This window comes from Fulvia fulva, chromosome 1, assembly GCF_020509005.1.
Source record: "Fulvia fulva chromosome 1, complete sequence".
In the NCBI taxonomy this organism is placed as follows: Eukaryota; Fungi; Ascomycota; class Dothideomycetes; order Mycosphaerellales; family Mycosphaerellaceae; genus Fulvia; species Fulvia fulva.
Window position 1 is genome coordinate 10931263 of NC_063012.1, and position 24036 is coordinate 10955298.

At 53.8% G+C, this 24036-nt stretch overlaps 7 protein-coding genes across 7 annotated transcripts; 3 read left to right on the plus strand and 4 right to left on the minus strand.

Annotated features, from left to right (window-relative positions):
• Nucleotides 1–903: 903 nt before the first annotated feature.
• Nucleotides 904–4063, minus strand: CLAFUR5_02241 (uncharacterized protein; the record flags this gene model as incomplete). The annotated part of the gene is made up of 2 exons (XM_047901389.1): nt 904–3625; nt 3687–4063. The coding sequence occupies 2 exons, from the start codon at nt 4061–4063 to the stop codon at nt 904–906; spliced, it is 3099 nt and encodes a 1032-aa protein (XP_047756475.1).
• A 2421-nt stretch (nt 4064–6484) lies between these two features.
• On the minus strand, nt 6485–8878 carry CLAFUR5_02242 (Elongation factor G, mitochondrial; the record flags this gene model as incomplete). The annotated part of the gene is made up of 1 exon (XM_047901390.1): nt 6485–8878. The coding sequence occupies one exon, from the start codon at nt 8876–8878 to the stop codon at nt 6485–6487; it is 2394 nt and encodes a 797-aa protein (XP_047756496.1).
• Nucleotides 8879–9084: 206 nt separating this feature from the next.
• On the plus strand, nt 9085–10593 carry CLAFUR5_02243 (Pre-mRNA-processing factor 17; the record flags this gene model as incomplete). The annotated part of the gene is made up of 1 exon (XM_047901391.1): nt 9085–10593. One exon carries the CDS (start codon nt 9085–9087, stop codon nt 10591–10593), a length of 1509 nt encoding a protein of 502 aa, XP_047756473.1.
• Nucleotides 10594–13670: 3077 nt separating this feature from the next.
• On the minus strand, nt 13671–15239 carry CLAFUR5_02244 (putative alpha-L-arabinofuranosidase B; the record flags this gene model as incomplete). The annotated part of the gene is made up of 2 exons (XM_047901392.1): nt 13671–14936; nt 14994–15239. 2 exons carry the CDS (start codon nt 15237–15239, stop codon nt 13671–13673), a joined length of 1512 nt encoding a protein of 503 aa, XP_047756472.1.
• A 2318-nt stretch (nt 15240–17557) lies between these two features.
• On the plus strand, nt 17558–18880 carry CLAFUR5_02245 (uncharacterized protein; the record flags this gene model as incomplete). Its single annotated transcript, XM_047901393.1, has 1 exon — nt 17558–18880. The coding sequence occupies one exon, from the start codon at nt 17558–17560 to the stop codon at nt 18878–18880; it is 1323 nt and encodes a 440-aa protein (XP_047756495.1).
• Nucleotides 18881–18937: 57 nt separating this feature from the next.
• CLAFUR5_02246 (uncharacterized protein) lies at nt 18938–19390 on the minus strand (the record flags this gene model as incomplete). The annotated part of the gene is made up of 2 exons (XM_047901394.1): nt 18938–19102; nt 19202–19390. 2 exons carry the CDS (start codon nt 19388–19390, stop codon nt 18938–18940), a joined length of 354 nt encoding a protein of 117 aa, XP_047756470.1.
• A 635-nt stretch (nt 19391–20025) lies between these two features.
• Nucleotides 20026–23010, plus strand: CLAFUR5_02247 (putative beta-glucosidase E; the record flags this gene model as incomplete). The annotated part of the gene is made up of 1 exon (XM_047901395.1): nt 20026–23010. One exon carries the CDS (start codon nt 20026–20028, stop codon nt 23008–23010), a length of 2985 nt encoding a protein of 994 aa, XP_047756471.1.
• Nucleotides 23011–24036: the final 1026 nt, after the last annotated feature.

Here is a 24036-nt window from a genome sequence, read left to right on the forward strand (position 1 = left end):
GGGTGTTCCGACTTCTCCCACGACGATAACGATGACGACGATGACGACAATGATCCAAATGGCGAGAAAAACGAAACCCAAACCCTCCTCCTAACCGCAACCACAATCCTGCACAACACCATCACCAACGCCGCGGCCAGAATCTCAGCACTGACGAGCATCGACGAAGAAGCCGGGGTCGAGAACCAACGGCTGTGCGCTGAGAATGCCACACTTCGCCAGGAGCTTCAGAAGCTCCAGGTCGAGAGTGGGAGTGCGGGTCTTGCTATTCGGATGTGGTGAATGTTTGGTGGAAGGAAAGCTATGAAGGAATCGGGTGGGTCCGCCGAGATCGAGAGCCTTGAAGGATGAAGGTCGAGAATGGCGAAAGTAATCTTGCAGTCCGGGTGTGTCTAACTGAAGGAGATCCATCGCCTCTTCGAGCGACAGCTTGGTAGCAAAGACACCACAAAAACCGAGTACGATGAGAATAGCGCCCTGTATGGCTTGATAGCATACCATGATATTCCACCATCTCATCTGCATACTCCTCTCATCTCCACTATGCTGCTGTATAGCTGCCTAGATCTATGCTCCATCATCTATACCAGATCCGTCCTGCCCTGCCGATCAAAATCTGTCGAAAAAGTGTCGTCTGACTGTCTTTTTACTCTCCATGACCTGACCCACGATGAAATATGGCGTCTCGTCACCCGTGGAGTAGTGCTGTAAAACAGTTAAATGAAAATATGCCTTGCTCTCGCATATTGCACACGATTGTGCAGTGGTATCAAACGCCATTCAAATGTGCCCCGTCGCCGTCAGATGCTTCCCTTCGCCGTTCGCCATGCTTGCTGAATTATCAAAGAATGGTCGCACCCATTCGGTGCATGCTGTGGAGGTAGATACTACCTTCCATTTATTCTATTCCTGCCGTGATGTCGTCTTCGTCAACTCCCACTCATCCGCCTCTTGTGCCGGAGTCATCGTAGGAAGCGCCCTTCCCGCCGCGCTCGAGCTGCCGATCATGCTAGTACGCTTGCTGCCGGGCTGCGAGTCGGGAAGTTCTGGGTTCAAGAAGTCTGTGCTTCGCTGTCCCTCGGGAATCATGCCGTACTGCGACGATACGCTTCTAGCAGCGCCGCGGGAGCCATGGGTGCCTGCACGTGGGCGCACGGTGGGGACAGGCACGTTTCCGATGGTATCGAAAGTGCTGACCTCACCACCTAGGTTGAGGGAGGTGACACTGGGCTGGTAGCTCAGTCTAGATGGTGAAGGGTCGGTCACGCTGCGCATTGGGGCCTTGCCTGTAGCGCCTATAGCAGGCCGGTGGACCGAATCGTCCTCGACAATCGTTCTACTTATGTCGATGGCCGAGCTGTCGGCTCCTGCGATGGTATCCTGCGTCATGTCTCTTGTACTCCAGCTAGCGCGGTGAGGTCGAGCGCCGAATGGTAGGTTGTACATGCTGTGCACGCTAGGTGCTCGGCTGCTGTTAGCGCGACTCCGACCGGGCGTGCCAGTTGCACCTCTTCCTGGGTATGGGTCCTCGTCCAAGAACGAAGCGTTTGGCTCGCGAAGCTCCGAAGTGAAATTCTTATCCTCGTCCTCGATCTTGTGCAAGCGTCGCACATTCTTCATCTCAAATCCTGGCTCGGGCTCGGGCTCGGGCTCTGGTTTCTTCTTCTTCTCCTTCACCGGCTTGGGCGGTCGCGGAAGGTCGTTAAGCGTCCGGTCCAAGTGGTCAAAGTACTTCTCACGCATACCATGCCACTTCCTCGGTCGAAACTCTTCTTGGTTACGTGACACAGACATGTAAGAGCTGATAGCACCCACAATGATGGCGATCATGGTGATGATCGTCAAGAATCCCTGGATGACGATGATGACGATTCCAATCACGGTAGTGGTAATACGCTGGAGATTGAACTCGATATCAAAGGCAGCCGAGAGAGCCACAGATGCCACTTTGCTGAAGCCAAGACAGTACACAACTATTATGTTGAGTCTCTGTCCCTCAAACGGGCGTGCCCAGAGCAGGAAGGCAAATGCGAGAACCTCGACGACAAGAAGACCGAAGACCTGTGCTTTGGCATAGCCAGAGGCACCGGCATAGAAGATGGCTCGAACAAATTCGTAAAACAGCCAGAAGGTGAAGAACCACCAGCGAGTCCTTCGGAAGCGAGACGCCAGCCAGCCGAACTTCTTCGTGTAGTCTTCGTTGTCGTGTATGCTGCGTTGGGTGTTCACAGCGCCGCCGGATGTCATTCGCTTCCAGAGTGGTACGTTGCGGGTCTCGCTATGATCGTCCTTCTGTTGTACGCCCTGTTCTTCGACAGTGGTCTGCGCCTGCTCCTTGCCGAACCACGGAACAGGAAACTTGCCGCCCAAGAGCTTGTTACGCTCGAAACCATTGGCTCGGTCAGCATCGTGCTCCGCTACGGACCATTTGTACCAGACTGCATACGCAGCGATGGCAGGCAACCCCAGAAAGCATATGATGAAGACGATCGCTGCGACGCCCTTGACACCACCCGCTGAGCCGTACGTGAATTGGAAGATGGTCAAGAACATGAGCACAAACCAGCCGATGAACCATGTCCGTAGAGCGACAAGGCCGGTGTAGCCTAGCCAGTGGTCGCGGAAGTACTTGAATTTGTCTGTCTTGATCCACTTCAAGCGGGCCATGCCTTCTAGAGTCCATTTGAATGCGACGACGGATGCTACCATTAGTACAATGAGGATTAAGAACCAGAGGAAGCCAGTCATGAAAGCATTACTGACAGCGATGCCTTCCTCGGCCAAGGTACCCGCGAAACCAGAGTAGTTTCCCGGCAGTGGCAGTCCATTGTGGACGGGATGTCCATACCACTTGTAACCGTCACTGGCGTCAGCAATGCTGTTGTCGCGGGCGTGCAGCGATCGCTCTACAGTCTTCTGCAAAACATCGCGGCTGAGAACATTGCTGTAGTCACGGCCGTAGATCTCCGATGCAACATTACGAACAAGCGGGTGTCTAGAAGCCGAGCTGAAAGCCTTCTCGATGCCAGAGCTCATCATTCGCTTGTAGATGAGACTGATATCGTAGCCACCGCCGACATTGGAGTTGTCGGCGCCAGACTGCGCGGCACCGACTTGAGAAGTATTGCCAACGTTGGTGCCAATAAGTGAGTCAATGCTGCGCTGCATGCTTGATGTGTAGATCATGCCTCCAGCCCAGGCGAAGTTGGTCCACCAAGCCACAAGTACGGATGGCCAGTTCACCGACAACGCTCCAGTGAAGAAGATGTGCTGCCACACAGCGAAGACCACGCCAACTGATAAGGAGTGGGCGTAGTGTAGACGCATCGTTGGGACTGCTTCACCATAAATAGCAGTTGCGAACGATGCGATCAGCGCCACGAAAGTGAAGATGCCCAGCACGCTCCCCACTGACTTGGGTTGTCCGAATGAGTTGCCATTGGTCACTACGGCAGAGTAACAAGCGATCTCGGAACGTGTGGTGTTGGAGAAGATGCGGAGAATGGCCTCTCCCTCGAAGTCGGGAATGCTGAGGGCGATGGGCGGTATGTTGGCAACGTCCGATTCCGACACCGGGATAACACCACTTGCCGTGATCGGAACACTGCTGTTTACCGGACACATACTATGTGAAGAGTGATTAGCTTTGCGAGCACTTCCTCAATTAGGCAGCACATTTCACATACCTGTAAATGTTTGCATTACATGGGTTGAAGACCAAATCGAAGCGATCCTCACCGTAGGCGTACACACCAATGTACATCATCAGGCTGTCGTTGTTAATGCCGGTATTGCCTGCCAAATGGAACAGCACGGTCATGTTGTCCTTGTAGTATGCAGCATCGAAGCGAGTGACGTTGATCTGACTGTTGCCCATGCAGTCTCCAAAGTCGTCCGTGTATAGCGAGGGCCTTCGATTGTCGTCCAGATAGAGAGTCTCGCCATGGCCGGTCTGGTATGTGATCCAGCTCGTACGGCTGCCATCGCTCACGGCCAGCGCGAGCTGTAGGCTTGATAGAAGGACAAACAGGGCTGCCAGCCCTGCTCCTATCCGCGGAATCATCCTCGATGAGGATGTGTGTAGTTGTCGCAGTCAGAGACGCCAACGACAATCGGTGCTCAATCTCTCCACCCTTGGCGGTGTTGTGCTGACCGGTTCGGCGTAGAGCACACCAGGCCCGGACGTGGTTCTGCGATGCTCGCCAATGTGCTGAGAGATGGATAGCAATGCGGGTCGGTGGGTCAGGTCGGCGAGCTCAGTATCGGGAGGATCCGAGGCGTGAAAGAGTGCGTGTGGAGGAGAAGGGGTCGTAGCGAATGTGGGCGTTTCGTAGATGTTCAGGACCAGGATGCGCGTCGGTGAATGCAAGATCCTAGCGCAGGGTTCTCGCTCGCTTCATGCTCGGAAGGCGCTCGACGAATAGGGGAGCGACGGTATGGAGCGGCACTGGCACAGCGAGCGTCGATGCTTCAAGCTGTGGCTGTTGTAGTAGTATGCAAGAAGAGGAGTGGCGTGGGGCTAGCTCCGGAGTATCGACATGCGTTGGTGAGCAAGAAGCGCCACTCGTTCTTGATGGCCAGCATCGCAAAGAAACAACGACTCATACGGCAGATGCCATCGAAAGACCGCACACCTCTACGAAGCGGCCCATGTTGCTGCGGAGGTGTTGTTTCAGAGCATTCCAGCAAGGAATCCCAAGAACCATGTAGAGTCCACTCCGCGGGCAGGCCAAGAAACAGGCATCTCCATCCTCCGGCGATAGCCTTTCCGAGAGATGTATACCACCTCCTCCTACCTCCTTCGCTCCCCTGTCCCGTGTGCTCTTTCGATATGCATCCATCTTGATCCATCGACACATCAGCCAGAGCTCGCCCCGCGCATCACCCATCAATTATCATCAATCAACGCCCCTTCACCATCCATCGCTACCATCCAGTCGCCACACTCCCACACCTAAGCGCCACGACGCAGATCCGCTCCAAGAATAAGCTGGCCCGGAGCTCCAATGCCTGTACATGTGCACAAGCCCTGCACGACGCGTACAACATGAATGCGAATGCGCGCGGGAACAGCGTGCTACCTACCACTGCTTGACAGCGTCTCCTGCTTGATGTCGTTCTAGCCTTTGCACCAACACGGCGTACCTGCATCAAGTGCTTGCATTCGGCATGCAGCTCATCACATTGGACACATCTCTCTACGACGTCCACAGATATTTGACCGACTCGTCGCGGGCATAATGACTTCCGAGGTCAACAAACGATGAGTCGAGGAGGCCTCTCTGTCTCGGAGTTGTCGACGGCAAAATATACTCCCAATATCGAGCTAATGTTGAACATCTCGGTCTGTCCCGCTAATGGCCTCGTCACGTCACTGCACTACCAGACCATCCCTTTTGTTTATATCTCTCCTTGACATCTTAGACGCCGCATATACCACCGAAAGTTCGGCATCTGCAAGCAATCCCCATCGCCCCAACGGCCAACCCATCATCCCTCGGACGCATGGTGAGGTCAAACGTATTCAGCGCTGTGTACTCCAGTTTAGGCCTCCGGGGCTGTCTCTGAAACATATGCTGCCGAATGTCGTTGAGGCCATGGCGATTGTTTTTGCTATCCTTGATACCATCTATCGTGTCATCCTTTGGTCCGTCCGTTCTCTCTAGCCGTGTGTTGGGTTGTAGATTGTGAAGAGGCTGTCACATGCTCAACCAAGCACGGTTCTGGTGGAGGTATATATTCACATTGATCAAGCCCATCTTTCGAGCAGTCCTTGTTGTCTCGATGGTCCACAAACTTGAACACTTGCACAACACAAACTTGTTCAGGAAAGCCACGCCAGCACCACCACCTGAGCGCTATGTCGCTTGACTGGCACTGCTGCTGGGTCCAGACGACATTGAGCCAGCGTCGACTGTTTTTGCCATCATCCGTCCTTCCGCGTTAGTAAACATCCACCATACATCTTCATCATGTCTCGACTCAACGCAGTATCACGAAGGTGACCTCCATTGCACGCATCTCCTCGTTTTTGGTATCTACCGTCTACAACTATACACTCTAATACAACCCGAAGTGGAGATAATACCACAGCGCGGCTCTGATAGCCTTGCGCATTCCCCTTACATTCGTGCCCATATGCTGCGCCGCCCAATGCAATGCTGTACAGATTTGGCTCCACAGGCTCGCCCACAAGTTGGGCAGCCATTTGGACTGCTCGCAGCAGGATCGTACAATCCACCTCCATCATCTCCCTTCGATGTTCAATATACTCCAGGATCGACAGGACCCCATCGTCACGAGCGGCGGCGCGGGCGACGCCCCTGATCTTGTTCACGATGTCGCGGACGTACTCATGCAGCGCCACTGCATACCTCCTCACCTCCACCGGCGCCCGCTTTCCCCACCACCAAACACTCCACTCCCACCACATCAACACGAGACACCTCCACACCCTTTGTGCAAGCTTCCAGAACAAGCCGCTCTACTTCTTATTCTTCTCCGCTCGTTCCTTCTCATACTTCGCCACCAGCTCCTTCTGCAGCTGCGGCGGCGCAGGGGAATAATGGCTAAACTCCATACTAAACTCGCCCTTCCCCTGACTCGCCGCGCGCAGCTGGGACGAGAAGCCGAACATGCTGTTCAATGAGCAATCGGCTGTGAGAGTAAACTCGTCGGGGCCGATTTCGGTGTCGTTGATAGTGGCGTTGCGTTTATTGAGGAGACCGACAATGTTACCCTGGAACTCGTTCGGCGCTGTGATGACGGTTTTCATGAGGGGCTCGAGGACCTGCGGGGCGGCTTTTTGGAAGGCCATGCGGAAGGCTTGTTGGGTTGCGTTCTTGAAAGCCAGTTCGGAGGAGTCGGTCATGTGGGTGGCGCCGTCTTCGATGACCATGGATGTGCCGAGGACGCGGTGGCCGAGGAGGGGACCGGAGCGGCAGGATTCTTGGAAGCCTTTGTCGCAGGCGAAGAGGTATTTCTCGCTGATTGTGCCGCCGATGATGCGTTGTTCGAATTTGTTGTCGCCAAGGTTGCCCGTGGGCTCGAGGTAGCCGACGACACGGGCGTAGTCGCCGGAACCACCGGTTTGCTTTTTGAGGAGGTGGTCGAAGGTGACGTGGTTCTGGATTGTCTCGCGGTAGGCGACCTGTGGTTGACCAGTGACGACTTCGACCTTGTACTCGCGCTTCATGCGCTCGACGTAGATGTCTAGGTGGAGCTCACCCATACCGGAGATGATGGATTCACCAGACTCGATGTCGACATGGACACGGAAGGTTGGGTCCTCACGCTGGAATCGAGAGATGGCTTTGCTGAAGTTGGCGGTATCCTTGGTGTTCTTCGGCTTGATTGAAAGTGAGATGACAGGGTCGGGGACGAACATGGAGGTCATGGAGTAGCCAAGTCCACCATCTGCGAATGTGTCTCCAGAAGCGCAGTCAACGCCAAACACAGCGCAGATTTCGCCAGCACCGATCTCGGATACTTCCTCCATCTCGTTGGAGTGCATGCGCACGATACGAGGAATCTTGACCTTCTGACCAGTTCGGGCATTGTAGACGTTTTGACCCTTGCGGAGTGATCCCTGGTACACTCGAATGTAGGTGAGCTGACCGAAGTTGGACTCCTCCAACTTGAAGGCCAGACCGACGAATGGTAGCGAGTTGTACGAGACCAGCTTCACTTGAGCTTCGTCGCGCTTGCGGTCCAGGGCCAAGTTCTCGACTTCGGATGGGTTGGGCAGGTAATCGACTACAGCATCAAGCATAGGCTGGACAGACTTGTCTGCCAAAGCTGAGCCCATCAGCACTGGCGTAAACTTCAAGCCAATGGTCGCTCGTCGAATAGCACCCTTGATCTCATCGACCGAAGGTTCCCGCTCGTCCAGAACGATATCCGCCATATCCTCATCCACATCCGCCAGAGTCTCAATCATCGTCTGTCTCTTCTCCTTTGCAAATGCCTCGACATCTGCCGGAACCTCATCTTCTCTCACTGTCTCGCCCTTGTAGCCTTCCGAGTAGATAGCCTTCATCCTGATGAGATCCACAACACCCTTGAAGCCGTCCTCCACCCCGATGGGCACCTGCACAGCAGCAGCGGCAATCTTCAGCTTCTGGTTGATGCCGTCCACTGCCTTCCACGGGTTTGCTCCAGCTCTGTCCATCTTGTTCACGAAAGATATTCTAGGGACATTGTATCTCTTCATCTGACGATCCACCGTGACAGTCTGACTCTGCACACCACTGACAGCACACAAGATCATGCATGCTCCATCCAACACTCGCAATGCTCTTTCCACTTCGATCGTGAAGTCAATGTGGCCGGGTGTATCGATCAAGTTGATGTGGTACTTCGCATCTTTCAGCTCTCCAGTAACGGGATCCGGCGTCTTCTTGATCCAGTCACAGAAAGTCGCAGCAGACTGAATTGTGATACCTTTCTCTCTTTCAAGGTCCATACTATCCATCTTTGCGCCGACTGCATCTCTTCCTCGTACTTCGTGGATATCCTTGATTCGTCCAGTATAAAACAGCACACGCTCCGTCGCTGTCGTCTTGCCAGAATCAATATGTGCTGCAATACCAATGTTGCGGACTTTGTCTAATCGCGCTGCTTCCACTGGATCGAGGTTCTCGATGATGGCGTCCTGGGAGAGGGATGTGGGATCGTGGGCGGCTGTCTCCTGAATTGCAGCAGCGGCAGATGCCCATCGTCGACTCTGCCATTGCTGCAAACGCGGTGCTATTCTGTCGTGGTTCTGCGCTCTGATGGTAGGGAGGACCGAGGAGGCGAATGTCCTGCGGGAGGCAGTGTTGCAGCTACGCAACGCGACATTGCGCAGCTGCGATCGCGCCAGACCAGTCACCCTCATCGTCGCGATACTATAACGAGTGAATGGAATGAACAGGACGTTGACGACCCGATGGTTTGGCGTCTGGACATTTTTTGGATCGCGAACCCGCTGAGTCAGCGTCCTCGCATGTGACTTTCTCGACATCTTCAGCGTCACTTCTTGAGATCTTCAAGGTAAGTCACGACATCCACGCAGGTACTCACATTCTCATACGATACCAGACAATGTCGCTCGTACCAGCACGAAACGGCGCCAACGGCCCACCAACGCGCGCGGCCGATCTCCACTCGGACAAGCAGTTCAAAACCTCTACCAAAGGCAAGGTACCGACTGGATACGCCGAAGAGATCGCCATATCAGAACAGAGCTTTCGCAACCTTCACCGAGAAGTGCAACAATCGAACGCAGCCGGCAAGAAGCGCAAGCGAGAGACCAAGGGCGACAGCAGCGTTGTCTTTGGAGCGGGCGCATACAAGGGTCCTTGGGCAAAGTACGAAGAGCGTCGCACAGACAGCGACAGTGGTGAAGAAGTAGAGGTGTCAGACGACGATGCAAGTGATGAAGAGGTGGTCTATGAAGAAGATGCGATCGCGGCCAATCCCACACGCGGCACCCTCGCAGGAACAGGCTACAGCCAAGTATCGGCAGAGAAAGAGACGTCTACCTACGATGCGGTTCAGCGCCCCGAGAGAGATTACCAAAACCGGTCATATATGCACGTTCCGCGAGATCTGGATGTGGACCTCACCTCGGACTTTGAGAATCTCAACTTGAAGTGCTACCATCCAAAGAAGCTCATACACACTTTCACGTCACAGCCAGCGAAGAATGCGCACGAGAAGGCACTTGCCTCCTTGAAGTTCTTCCCTGGGTCAGGTCATCTACTGCTGAGTGCAGCATCGGACGGAAAGGTCAAGCTCTGGGATGTCTATCACGATCGCGAGCTACTCCGCTCCTACAACGGCCACACCAAACCCGTCGTCGAGACCGACTTCACACCCGACGGCACCAAATTCATCACCGCTTCCTACGACAAGCAGATGAAAGTCTGGGACACCGAGACCGGCGCCTGCCTCGGCCGCTACAGCACCGGCCACACACCCCACACAGTCCGCTGGCAACCCGATGACCCATCCGGCCACGAGTTCCTCGCCGGCATGCACGACAAGAAAATTGTCCAGATGGACACGCGCCTCCCCGCAGACGGCGAGAAGAAGAACCCAGTCCAGGAATACGACCACCATCTTGGTCCTGTGAATACTATCACCTTCACAGACGAGAACCGCCGCTTCATCACAACCTCCGACGACAAGAGCTTACGCGCCTGGGAATACAACATCCCCGTCCCGATCAAATTCATCGCAGAGGCGGACATGTTCGCCATGGTCAAGGCAGCGCCGCACCCAAGCAAGAACAGCGTCCTTATGCAAACCGGCAATAACACCATCTCCGTCTACAGCACTGGCGAGAAGATCAAACTGAACAGGAAGAAAGACTTCCGCGGGCACAACAATGTGGGTTATGCCATTGATGTGGGTGTATCTCCTGATGGCGGGATTGTGTGTTCCGGGGACAGTGGGGGGTTTGTATGTTTCTGGGATTGGAAGAGTTGTAAGATGTGGCATAAGATTAAGGCGAGTGATAGTGCGGTTATTGCGGTGGCGTGGCATCCGAGGGAGTCGAGTAAGGTTGTTACGGGGGATCTTAATGGGGCGATCAAGTATTGGGATTGAGGGGTTGGTGCGAGGGGTGGGGTGGGATGTTGGTATGGTGTAGAACGCACCACACGAAGTACGATTGATATGTGTCTACGTAGAATTCATATCGGACTGCCTGCACCCCTTTCCATTTCCTTATCTCTCAGCATCGAAGCATTCCGTGGCAAGACAAGATATGCAGGCAAAATAAAAACAACCATCACTAGCTGAACGGCTAGCTAGGAGACGAGAACGACGAATGTGTGTACCACATTCGACTTTCACCTTCGACTGGCATCCTTACCCACGCTTCACCTCAGCCCAAGACCCGCGAGGTTGTGCCGGTGAGCCAGTGACGACTGTCGAGAATACAACAAGTCTGATGCATGTATATACTTTCTGATGAAGACTGCCATATGACGGAAACGGACCAGTATCAATTCCTCTGAAACGAGGCAAAAAGCGTAGCGTGGCTCCATCACATCCCGGGACCAGCGTCCACGATCACGTCCGGAGGTGACTGATACTCCACCAGCAAGAAGGTAAAGACGGAAAAAGCAAAAAGGATACACCATTAGCTCGATGGTGACAACGAGGTGATGGAGGCGGTATGTGCGTAGTACATGCAGTCCTCGATTCGTGTCGCAGCCTTGTTTGGCGCCGAAACATGCAATGAGGCATGACCGGCGCCGTACCGTTGAGCTAATGATGATTCGCGAAGAGAAGGCAGAGTTTGGGGGGATATATGCCTTTGAGTTTGTGGGTGGTGGCATGTGATAGCCGGAATCGGATCGGCTGAGGTGCGGTATACGACAAAAGAAAATCAGCCCTCGATACAACGAATCTCATCGAGGAACGAGCCCACAAGTTTAGTCGAACGGCGTCTCAGCTACCGGTACTACAGCCAAAGCATGTCACGAAGCAAAAAGAGAATCGCCATTAGCTCAAAGACTGTCAGGGCAACCATTCACGACACCACATGTGCAATACATGTAGTGTCCCGATACTTGCTCTGGCTCGCTTGTCAGTCAGTCCAACCATTTCAACGAGGCTGGACTGATTCGACTGATGCCGTGCCGTTGAGCTAATGATGATCCGCGGGAGGAAGGGGTGTATGAGCGGTATATGTACCTTCCAGTGAATAATGGCATGTGATATACGCTGGGGCTCGTGCTTCCAACACAGTAGCTTGCTGATGAGCATTCAAGGAGCAAAAGACGGATTCCATGGTCCATGACAATCCGGAAGACGATGCGTATTGTCACAATCATTGGCACCCGTCATGGACCTTCACAATCGAGGGCGCGGCAGAAGAGAACCGATCTATCGAGCAAAAAAGAACCACCAGTAGCCTAATGGCTTCCAGGACAGCAGCCACTTCCTGCGATGCTATACACATCGTAGGTGTCAATCAGTCCTAGATTTCTGGTAGCCAATAGATCGTTTACGCAACAGAGATCGAGATGGCGCCGTACCATTGAGCTAATGACGGTTCGCTGGAGGGTAAAGAAACTAGAGAGTATTAATGGCTACGACTTGCCGTAGCTAAGTCTGCATGTGATAACAGGTAAGCTTGAGTATGTCGCGACGTATCATGTCGAAGTATGGAAAATGGAGCAAAAGGAGTACAGCATCGACACGACCGAGAGAGCGGTCCCTATCATAGCGTGATATGATCCATGTCATCGGTCCTTTCGTAGAAGAGATTCTAAGCAAAAGAGAATCACCATCGCCCCAACGACCGTGTCAAAGAGAAGGACTGGGGTTGTGTCATGGACGCATCGTAGCACCTTCGCGCTTTGTAGTTTGCTTGTCGGCCAGGCTTTCCTGTGTGTGAACTGACACCGTACCGTTGAGCCAAAGATGATTCGCTAATGAGGTGGTATTCTTGGAGTATGTATGACTACGCCAGCAGAGGAGAGGGGCAACTGGCATGTGATTACCACTGGTGCCAAGAACGACGCTTATCTTCGAATCAAGAGGGAAAGGAGACACTCTTTGCCTTCAATACCAGTAGATCATGGACTTGATGGTAGAGACCACAAGTAAGACGATTCTTCAAAGGCATCAAAGACGGCAGAAGGAATGACCACCAGCCCAATGATGGCGACAGCGGAGACACAAATACATGCGACATACACGTGGAGCATGCCATCGCAAGCCGCACATTCCCTGGCCAGATCAACTCAAGGATGATCTTAAAGCAATGTCATTGAGCCAATGATGATTCGTCGAGGGTGCGAACATTTCCGAGGTATGTATGCATTCTTGACTGCCAAGTGAAGTAAACATGTGATCACATGGAACGCCAAGACTACGATGAACTGGGACCAAACGATGCAAAAAGATGCTCTGGGTCTACCGAGATCAGCGAACACATCGTGCATGTGCTACGGTCTATATGAGCTTGCTTCAAGAGTGTACTTAGGAGCAAAACAACTCACCATCGGCCCGACGGATCCAATCAACATGAACAGCGACGAAGGATGCTCAATGGCATGCGAAGTCGTCGTGTTGTTGTTACTCTAGCTTGCCGCTCAGCCTCTTTACGAGCAAGACTGGCGCCTTGCCATTGAGCCAATGATGAGTCGCTGGAGTGAGCTCAACTCAATTGCTATGTATGGCTTCACGGAAGCTAGCCGGCTGCATGTGATAGAGAGTACCGAGGAATCTAAATCCAGAGGACCCTCGAAATCATTCGTTATCTTGGCCACGATCTTGCTACTGGAGCAGACCATAAAGAATGTCGTCGATTCGCAGTGCATAGCCGAGAGCGTTGAGCGCGAGTATGACTTATACGATGATAACAAGTAGTGCATACAATTGCTCCCTCAGACTCAAATATCAGGTCAACCGAGGAGCCGGCACACGAGAAGCAGAAGTCCAGATGAGCGGCAGCACATCCGCGGACTAAGTTTGCACGACGACTGTTCAGCGACTGCAGGAGGTATCAATGCAGAGCTCGTGCTTGGATGCAGGAACAGCATCTGTGATCTCGCCTCTTACGGGACAGTGTCACCGAGGAGCTCGAGCCCATCGCTGTGTTCGTAAGATGTGTTCATCAGAATATCTCATTTCTTCCATTGCTTCCTCCCAAGTACGCTACACCACGCTCAAAACCCCGACCCAACCACAAAGCTAACATCATAATTATACGAGTTGGCATTATCAAAGTCCTCCGGCCCACCGTTCGTCGCAATATAGCCGACATTATCATAATGCCTAATGAACCTCGTCGGGTATCCCCAAGCTCGGATCGAATTAGTGTTGCTGCCCTGCAGCCCAGTCTGGGGACAGAACGTAGCATCCTCGTCGAACTGCTTGCTCCCATCGCTAGCCTGGATGTAGAGCACGAACGCGCTGTGACGGATGTAGCTACCTGGTGTATCCTTGGACTCGAATGAAATGCAGCCGCTGTTACCGAGGCCGGTGCGGACTGTCCATTGGGCTTTACCCTGGGCTGTGGCGCTGCTGGAGGAGGTGACGACTTGGGTGTTGACGGTTGAACCGTCGTGGGCGAGGTAGCGGGTATCGTAGCCTGGGGTTGTGGCGCGGATTGTGACGGTCGAGCCGACGGTGAGGGCTTTGCCGCTGGTCAGGGCGCCGACGGCGTATTTGGCTGCGACGATGTTGGCTTGGACGGAGTTCTCGGTGGCGTCGGATGGGTAGCCGGTGGTCATGACGCCTTCGTAGAAAGTTCCCTGCGCTCCGTTGCTGTTGTCACCGCCGATGCCGAGGAGGATGGCGCCTTCCTTGCTCATGGGGTTGTAGCCGGAGGCATTTGGACGTGGACCGTTGTAGAACGATGATAGACCTCCACTTGCAGCGTTGCCGGCCCTGATGGCCCACTTGTTGGCACCGCCCTTGAGCGCTGCAGTAAGGAAGCGGTAGGTCACGGTTGGATCAGCTGGGTTATTCTTGACGTTCTGACCGGAGAAGAGGCCGTTCTCGAGGTCTGCCATGACCCATGGTCCGTTGCCGGCGCCAGTTCCCCAGATGGTGTTGGTACCGAAGTACAGAGCCTCCATGTGGCCGTTGCCAGTGTCGAGGTTGTCTGTCTCGGCGTTGCCGTAGTCGAAGCAGCAGGCATCGTTGTAGTGTGTCCCGTCGAAGATGGCGTACATACCTTCGGCTGCATCTCCTGTCGCCACGCCGTTTGTGACATCGTTTCGGTAGCCAGTACCTGGCGAGATGAATGCACCGTACGCCTTCTGTCCATTCAACGTCACTGGTGCTCCGATGGCACTTGCCAGATTGTCGTAGCCTCCTGGTTGCGGTCCGCTGGCTGCACCTCCGGGTGGTGCTTGAGTCAGGTGATTCTTCTTGCCAGATTGATCGTAGATGATGCTGATGAGACAGGTCGTGCTCGCACAGAAGGACTTGTAGTTATATTAGCTTCGTTAAATGTACTCCAACAGACTGTCCTCCTTCCTCACATCTTGAGCAGCCGCATTGGCGACACCACCAGCCGATACTGGTGCAATATCGGTCGTCTTGCCATCGGAGTCACGCTTGACCTGGTAAAGGGCTCCGCTGTAGGCTCCGTAAAGAGCACGAGTCGTGCTGTGTGCAGCAACACAAGGAGTGTTACCAGAAGCATAGATATCGCAAGGTCCAGTGGCAGCCAGCGCTCCAGTAGAGGCCAGAACAAGGGCCAGCAGAGAGCTGGTTCGAGGCGACATGTTCGTGGCCTATACAGCTGGACTTAACAAAGGCTTCCGCTCTATGCTGGCTTCGACTGGAGGCGGAAATGCCGGCTGCTGGATCTCGCAAACATGGTCGCTGTCGAAGTATTTATCGATTCCGCAGTGAGTCGTGCAATGAACCGTGCCGTCCCATCCATGACCCCCGGAGAATTTCATGATCAGTATTGTATTGAAGCTAGGGCTGAGTGCAGACTAGCATCTTATTGTGGACACGCGAAGCCTGGGGTACGTGGCTCTACTTGCTTGACGCGATTTGGCTCGCGGCAAGAATCCTCCTTCTTCATGCTTGACTAGATGGTTAATCTGCATGTAATGTGGCGTCCTCATAGTGCAATATGTACAGTCGGGTGGGTGTATTGTAACTGTTCCACCACTGAGGTTGGGACCGCTCAGCCATACTTCAGGTCGGCTTTCTTGGGAGAAGTGATCGCCTTTTTGCTTACCCAACTAGGCAAGTCAAGAAAGCAAGGCCGGAGGCCGAAGTGTCATGCGACCATAGTTGACAGGTCGCTACAGCCGTCCGAGGTGCCGTGCGAAGCGCTCCGTTCTTTTCTTGCGTTGTGAGGGCCACGGGCAATCGTGTTCCACCAATCTGGGTGTCTCCTTTGACTTCGATATCTCGTGCGAGCTCACGCAGATTCTTTTGGCAACGTGCCTTGCAGTCGCAGCACATTCTCTCCACGCGGGGTATCGTAGAGAATCGTGGAGACTGTACCAGTTCTGTACCAATAAATCCTCCGCTCCCATGTCGCTCCGTGAGCATATGCTGTTTGTCCTGAAGAAGAAGTTGTGTTGGCCAAGCTTGCTACAAAGCTTGTCTCGTGGACACATGGCACCATAATGCCATGTCCCGTCTAGGACATCGTAGAGCTGATGGCATTCCAGAGTCCCGATCGATGGAAGAGCTTGGGTCATATTGTTCGCTTGCACGATTTGTTCACTTCCTTTGGCCAAGTCCTCAGCTCGACCAGATCTCGCCTTTGCGTCCCTAACGTTATCAATGATGTGCGCCCGGAGAGACCAAGGCTTTGGTGTTTATCCTCGAATGCCTCCCAAGGAGCGGTAAGGAGGCCGGCTTGCAGGACGATCTGCTTTGCGAGAAGGACCTCTTGTATGACCCAGCTATGACCGAACCACGGTCGCTGCATGAAGTGCCGTAGGCCATTTTGACTGAGCTCTTTGGGCCAAGTCTTGTTTGACCGGTTGAGTACCACGATCGAGCAGGCGTCCTCTGCACCGGTGTATGCGATGACTTGGCTTGCTGTTCGGTAGATGTGGCCCATCAGAGACACCCGCTGCGCTCTTTCGATTGGGTCTGTTTGAATGATGCATATCGAGTCAAGCCAAAGATGACGTGATCGTTCTTGCTGGCGCAAGTCCTGCAGCATGGCGAGACATACCCCCGGTACATCAATGTCGATGTCGTAGCTGTCCACATATAGCCCGCCGACGGCCGTGGCAACGCCCCAACACCAAGATACCGCTTCGTAAGATGGACAGTCAGAGAAAGACTTGAATTCCCGCAGGGTGATGTGGACATCCTTGCCAGTGGTTGCATTCAGTTCCAAGAGTCCGAACTCGCGCTGTATAAATCTTCGCCGGTGCACTTCTCTCGGCCATACCTGCCTCAGTGAAGCTGGGCGATAACTTCGCGGGACAGCCGGTGCTACTCCCCGTCCATCGTCCTGCTCATTGTCCGAGGAAGAAGACGTTGATCCCCAATCGCTGAATATCTCGCAAAAGTATGGTGAGTGTGGCTTCAATCGTTGTGCATGCCGAGCATTGCCGGCTTTCTTATGTTTTGTCGAGCAGTCCGAAGGGATGGTTACACGACATACTCAGCTCACTGGCGAGCGTCATTTGTGGCGCAAGTGATAGACGCAGCCACTAGAACAAGATCGCTTAGCCGTGGTAGAGGTATGAGTGTTGTCCATCGCCCTACAGCTGTAGCTGGCTGAGATGGATCCGTCGCCCTTTGCCACAGGGTTTGTACAAGAAGCCCTCTGATACCCGTGGAGCGAGGTTATTTGCACAATCCTCGTCGACTCGTCAGATATGCATCGTTTCTCAGGTTGGCAAGTCCGGTGGAACAGCTCAAAAGAGACCGTCTGCCTGATGCAAGAAGCACACAATGTGGAGTTCCAGCTTCGCTCGATCGCGAATCCCGATCCTGATCTGCAAGCCGTTGTGGATCGTTCTTCAGCTGCTGCCTTCGCGCAGTCTTGATAAGAAGATGGCTTCCCATTTCGCTTCGACCAATTTCGTGTCGAAGTAATGTCCAAGTCGAGAATAGAATGACAAGAAACACTATGCCAGAACCAGAACCAGTGTCCGACTCTGCCACATCCAACTCACGACCCGACTTCGACGCCCTAGTCCAACACCAACTCGACAAACACAAACTTCCCGGCGCAAGCTTCTCCCTCGTCCATGGCAAAACCATTTGGAGTAAAGGCTACGGCCTCGCAGATCTCTCCACCGGACGCGATATTGATGCAAACATCACCCTGCACTACTCCGCCAGCACAACCAAAGCTTTCCTCACCACCGCCCGGGCCCTCTACATCAACTCCAACGCCAACAAGCGCAAGCCAGACCATGAGAAGATCTCCTTTAGCACCTCTTTGAGTAAGATCATTCGTGATGACTCCGTCCTCCCCAATCCCTTCTCTACTGAGCGTGTCACGCTCGAAGATGTCCTCTCCATGCGCTCTGGAATGGCTCGACATGAATTGGCGTATGGGCGTGAGGAGGCTTACACGCCTCGTGATGTCGTGCGCAACCTGCGGAATCTGCCGGTACATACGGAGTTGAGGATGGAGTTTGAGTACTGTAATACGGGGTATGTCGCTGCGAGTCATGCGCTTGAGGTGGTGACTGGACGGCCTTTGGTTGATGTTCTGCGAGAGTGGATCTGGGAGCCGCTTGGGATGGGGAGTACGTTTGGCGGGTATGATGAGGTCGTCGCTAGAGGCCAGGAGGGGAGGATGGCGAAGGGGTATACCTGGAGTAAGTTGCCTCACCATGAGGATTTCGGGGATGGAGAGTTTCGTGCTGAAGAGCCGATGGATCTCAGACCTGTTTCGGGCGCAGGATATATGATCTCCACTGGGGATGATTATGTGAAGTGGCTCAAGGCTCTGCTCAGCCGATCAGATCTCAATCCTATCACGGTGGAGATTACGAAGGGATGCTTTAGCCCTCGTATGATCTGTCCGCCCACAGGCGTGAGCGAAGCTATCTTCGACGGAGGCCACCTGCTGTACGCTCTCGGATGGTTCGTAGCATCGTACAAAGGGCACCGTATCGTCTACCACCCGGGCGGGTTGGTAGGCGGTGGGTCGAGGGTGCTTTTGTGTCCATCGATAAAGTTCGGGACGAGTTTCTTGTCGAATGGCTTTGGGGCTGGAGAGAGGTTAGCATCACTGCAGTTGTGGCTTTTGGACCGAGCGTTGGGTCTGGGTGAGAAGGAGTGCGATGGGTTCGAGAAACGGAAGGCTCAGAGTCGGATCGGGGAAGATGGGCAGGTCCAGGCTTTCGGTATTGGGATGGAACCGGCGATGCGTGATGAGTTGTTCTGGTTTGACAGAAAAGACCGTCGAAAGGTAGAAAATTAATGCTTGAGGTGTCCAGACTCACGAAGCGTAGTCCGAAAGTCGGAGGTGGCTTTGCTGTCAAGGAATTCTTCGATGAGGTGTGATCTTGTGCCCGGATGGGGTGAGAGTTAGGAACCAGACGTATTCATTGTTCAGCGGGCCGGCCGGGGTCGTGGCGGACGTTGAGGAACGGCACACTGCGCGTAGGGAGTCGGGGACAGCGAGGTAATCGTGGATTGTCATCTAGATGTTCTCAGTGCTTGTCTGAGTGTATGAATATGTATTGAGCGTACTTTGCCGTTTGTGACCAGAGAGGCAACATTCTTGAAGCAGTCAGCCCACCGATCTTGGCTTCTCGCAGCTTCTCGCAGGTGCGGCGACGGATGCAGGCATCATGATGCGCCGGCATTCGGGAGCTCTAGTGGCGAGATTTGGTTCTGCTGAGTGAATCCAGTCGCCGTTCCACGGGTAGAGGAAATCGTCGGTGGTCTTGCGCATTTTAGCAGCGATGTCGTTGGTGGCCATGGTCATGATGGGATCTGAGTGTCAGTTGAGTCACAGGGGAGATTGGGAATGGTATTGACATCATGGGCATATCTCCATCTATGTACCTCACTGGACGCGTTCGGCCGTACGCGTCGTGGTTAAGAAATGCGTGTCTTGCAAAGTTGCTCCTCGCTGACAGACTCGCGTGGTATCGCCCAGTGATATGATGCTACAATGGAGACATCAGACAGGTGAGTCCTCTGGGGATGATGTTGTTGGTGTGCATGTCACAGAGATGGAGGTGTGGGAAAGTGCGGCTCTCTCATCTCTTCGGCTGGCGGCACGACGATCCGCCTGCACGATCAGGGGCAATGCTTGAACGTCAGCGTCCCTTCCAAACTTGAGCCTCAATCAAGCGGCAAGAGGCAGTAGCGATGCGCTGGGACGAGGTCGTCACACCCGACTTGACCGCCTGATACATCCGCGAGCGCGCAAAGAGCAAGTACACGGCAGCCTACATACAGACTTTCCTTCATCTTCTTCCATAACGACACTTCAAGCTGTCTTCTCACATAGCATACCCGCGTTCCTCCCTGTCAGGGAGAAGAGCGTCGGGACATACGCGCCACTCATCAACAGCACCCGAGTCAGGCTCATGGGCGGCCTCGAACAACACGGCAATGCCTCTCACGTCGCCTGACGACTACGAGCTTGACTACGCCGATACACCCCTAGTCAAACGCGAATCCTTCGACGACGACGATGACAATCTTTCAGATATCGCAGAGCTGGACCCCCTCAAGAGCAAGCAGCGACGATACACAGACGATGCGCGCCAGCCATTGCCTAGTCTCTTCGACAAGCAGAAGAAACAATTCGCATGGTTGAACCACACAAAGCGGCAGGGACGATGGTGGCTACCAAGCAGATTCTTCTGCTTCCTGGCACTACTGTTCTGCGCCACCTTGATGCTGCTCCTCAGTGCCGGTGGCCTATGGGTCTACAAAGTCGGCGGCATGCCTGAGGATGGCCAGAGTGAAGCATGGTACCCCACACCCAAAGGAGGCACGGTCGAGCAATGGCAGAAGAGCTACGAGAAAGCCGCGAAGCTGGTCAAGCAGATGACGCTGGCGGAGAAGGTCAACATCACAACAGGAACTGGCTGGCAGATGGGTCCATGTGTTGGCAACACTGGCCCCGTTGATCGACTTAACTTCCCGAGTCTGTGCTTGCAGGACGGACCACTGGGATTGAGGTTTGTGGACAATGCGACTTCATTCCCTGCCGCTATCACTGTAGGTGCAACATGGAACAAGGATCTCATGTACGAGCGGGGCAAAGCACACGGGTTCGAGGCGAAGATGAAAGGCATCAATGTCCTGCTCGGACCATCGATGGGCGCTCTTGGCAGACTGCCTGCAGGTGGTCGTAATTGGGAGGGCTATGGGTCAGACCCTGTCTTACAGGCGATTGGCGCAGCGCAGACGATTCGAGGCATACAGTCAAATGGGGTCATTGCAACCGCAAAGCACTTTGTCGGCAACGAGCAGGAACACTTCCGACAATCATGGGAGTGGGGAACACCAAATGCGATCTCCTCGAACATCGACGATCGGACACTGCACGAGCTGTATGCATGGCCGTTCGCAGAGTCCATCCGTGCAGGCGTCGGCTCTGTCATGTGCAGTTATAACCAGGTCAATAACAGCTATGCTTGTCAGAACTCCAAGCTCATGAACGGAATTCTGAAAGACGAGATGGGCTTCCAAGGTTTCATACAAAGCGACTGGCTGGCACAGAGATCTGGCGTTGCCTCTGCGTTGGCAGGTCTGGACATGTCTATGCCCGGCGATGGCCTTAGATGGCAAGATGGTGAGACTTTGTGGGGTGGGCAGTTGACGAAAGCTGTACTGAACGGTTCAGTCCCGGTGGACAGATTGGACGATGCAGTGCTGCGGATCGTGGCTGCTTGGTATCAGCTCGGTCAAGATGATGCTCAGGCTTGGCCCAGATATACCCTCAGCAGTTCTGCGACTTTCTCGAGCTGGACTAACGAGGAGGAGGGCAAGCTGCATCCTGGCTCACCTGACAACGAGGAGACTGGCATTGTCAACAAGTTTGTGCCTGTGAGGCAGACTAAGCAAGGTGGTGACCACAACGAGCTTGCGCGAAGAATTGCAGCCGAAGGCATCGTTATGGTGAAGAACGATGAGAATGTTCTGCCAATCACTACGTCGGGGGGTAATGTCAAGAGTACCAGGCAGGGCAAGGTATCCGGAGAGAAGATCCAGATTGGAATCTTCGGTGAAGACGCCTTTGCAAACCCACGAGGAGCCAACGCTTGCGAAGACCGTGGCTGCAACGAGTATACTCTCGCCAGTGGCTGGGGATCTGGAGCCTCGAACTTTCCATACCTGGTGGCACCCTTTGATGCGCTCAATGCCACTTTCGACCATTCAGCTGTCAACGTTACGACTCACAAGAAGCAAGCCGCTAAGTATGCTGGCGGAATCGCAGAAAAACAGGACCTTTGCATCGTTTTTGCCAACTCTGATGCTGGTGAAGGATTCATCAGCTGGGGCAAGGTCAAGGGCGATCGACCTGATTTGAAGATCCAGAAGCAAGGCGACACACTGATCGCCGAGGTCGCTAGAAAGTGTGGCAATGACCAGCGAAACTCAGGATCGGCTGCAAACACTATCGTGGTACTGCACACTGTCGGCCCCACAATGCTAGAGCATTGGATCGATATGCCAGGTGTCAAGGCAGTGCTCATCGCACATCTACCTGGACAAGAATCTGGGAACGCTTTGGCAGATGTTATATTTGGCGAAGTCAATCCATCCGGAAAGCTCCCGTACACAATGGCGAAGAAGGAAGATGATTATGGCCCGACGAGCAAGATCTTGACGTTCCCTAACCAGGTTGTCCCACAGCAGAACTTCACTGAAGGCCTCTATATCGACTATCGCTACTTCGATAAGCATGATATTGAGCCACGATACGAGTTCGGCTTTGGACTATCATTCACAAAGTTCCAACTTTCATCGCCCAAGGTGGCGACACATCCCACGCAGAGCGATATTCCTGCTCCCCGTCTCGAGACAGTCGATCCGCCTCTGCTGAACCCGAAGACGCCGGATGCGAAAGACGCCGTTTGGCCTGTTGGGTTCAAGCAGCTGAAAAAGTACATCTACCCATACATCGACTCTGCTTCGGACGGCAAGCCCAAAGGTGCACCAGCGCTTCCATACAACCCAAAGGTCCCACATGCTTCATCGGCAGCAGGCGGCGGCGAAGGCGGCAATCCGGATCTTTACACCACTCTGGCCACCATCCAAGCAACACTCACCAACACAGGAACCGTCACTGGAGCCACTGTCGTGCAATTGTATCTCAGCTATCCAAAGACAGTCAGGGATGCCGATGGCCAAATGATTGACATGCCAGTCAAGGTTCTGCGAGGCTTCGAAAAGCTTGATCTGGGCACAGAGAACGACAACAAGAGCACCCAAGTGGAGTTCAACCTGACCAGGAAAGATCTCAGCTACTGGGACATCAAGCGCCAGAACTGGGTCCTGCCACAGGGAGACTTCACAGCCCATCTGGGCTTCTCGAGTAGAAATTTGCCCGAGAAAGTTGTCTTCCATCCCTTTGGATCGTAGAATGATCCTCCGGCGCGACCTGTGAAGAGTGGATCTCCGTTTTCGAAGGTTGCGTTTATAATGCTGCGGCAGGAGGTCAGGAGGAATGGGGGGCAAAGGACGGGGAGGGAATAGGATGGGATGGGGTAATACTGGTATTGATGTTTATGATGGTATAGGGTCATCAGGACTTAGAATTGTATGCTGGTTAATCGGCGGGATAGAGGTGTGTGGTTGTAGTATTAGGAGGTGTATGAAGTACTTAAGAGCATCCCGCCTGGGACCTTTAGGACAGAATAGAGACCGTGGACTATAGCGGGTTGGGATGTTGATGTACGGATCTGGTACCCATCGTGTGACCTCTGGAGTTGCTCACTCGCTCACTTGCGATATAACAAAGAGCACTAACTACCATGACACTTTCAAAGTCAGAAGTCTCATGAAGAAGCAGGTCGATGCTGGTGACACCCCTATCGCACCGCTACCACCTTGCCGGCAAAGAAGGGGATTTCCTATACTCCAGGCAGGCGCCATTGTCTGACAGCGTCCGTGGTCATGGGGCGTTTTGTGGTGGGTTCGGCTGTGGGAGGCATGTTGAGGGGTGAGATATTGGTAGGTTTGCTTTCGATGTTGTGGGAAGGTCATGGATTGGGAAGACGGAGGGGAGATGGAAGACGGAGGGGAGGGAGGTTGGGATGGTGGGTCGTGGGTTGCTTTATTTTGTGTTGCGAGGGCGGCTTTGAGATACTAGATGCTTTGTGGTGTGTCGTGTGTCCCGAGGGAGAAGGAGAGGGGTTTGGTAGAGGGACAGGAGGGATCGGGCTTGTAGATAGTAGAGGGATGGGGAGATTGTGGGTTGTTAGGTGATGGGTCGTGGAGACGTGGGGTGTTGTGTTGTGTTGGGACTTGATGTTCTGAGCTAAGAGTGTCAAGCATGTGCAGGGAGCCCTTGGCGCTTGTGGCGTGCGGGAAGAGGCCCTGGGGGGGGGGGGTTTCAACTGGAGGATTGGATGTGACACAAGAGTCGAGGAGCGACGGGAGTAGAGA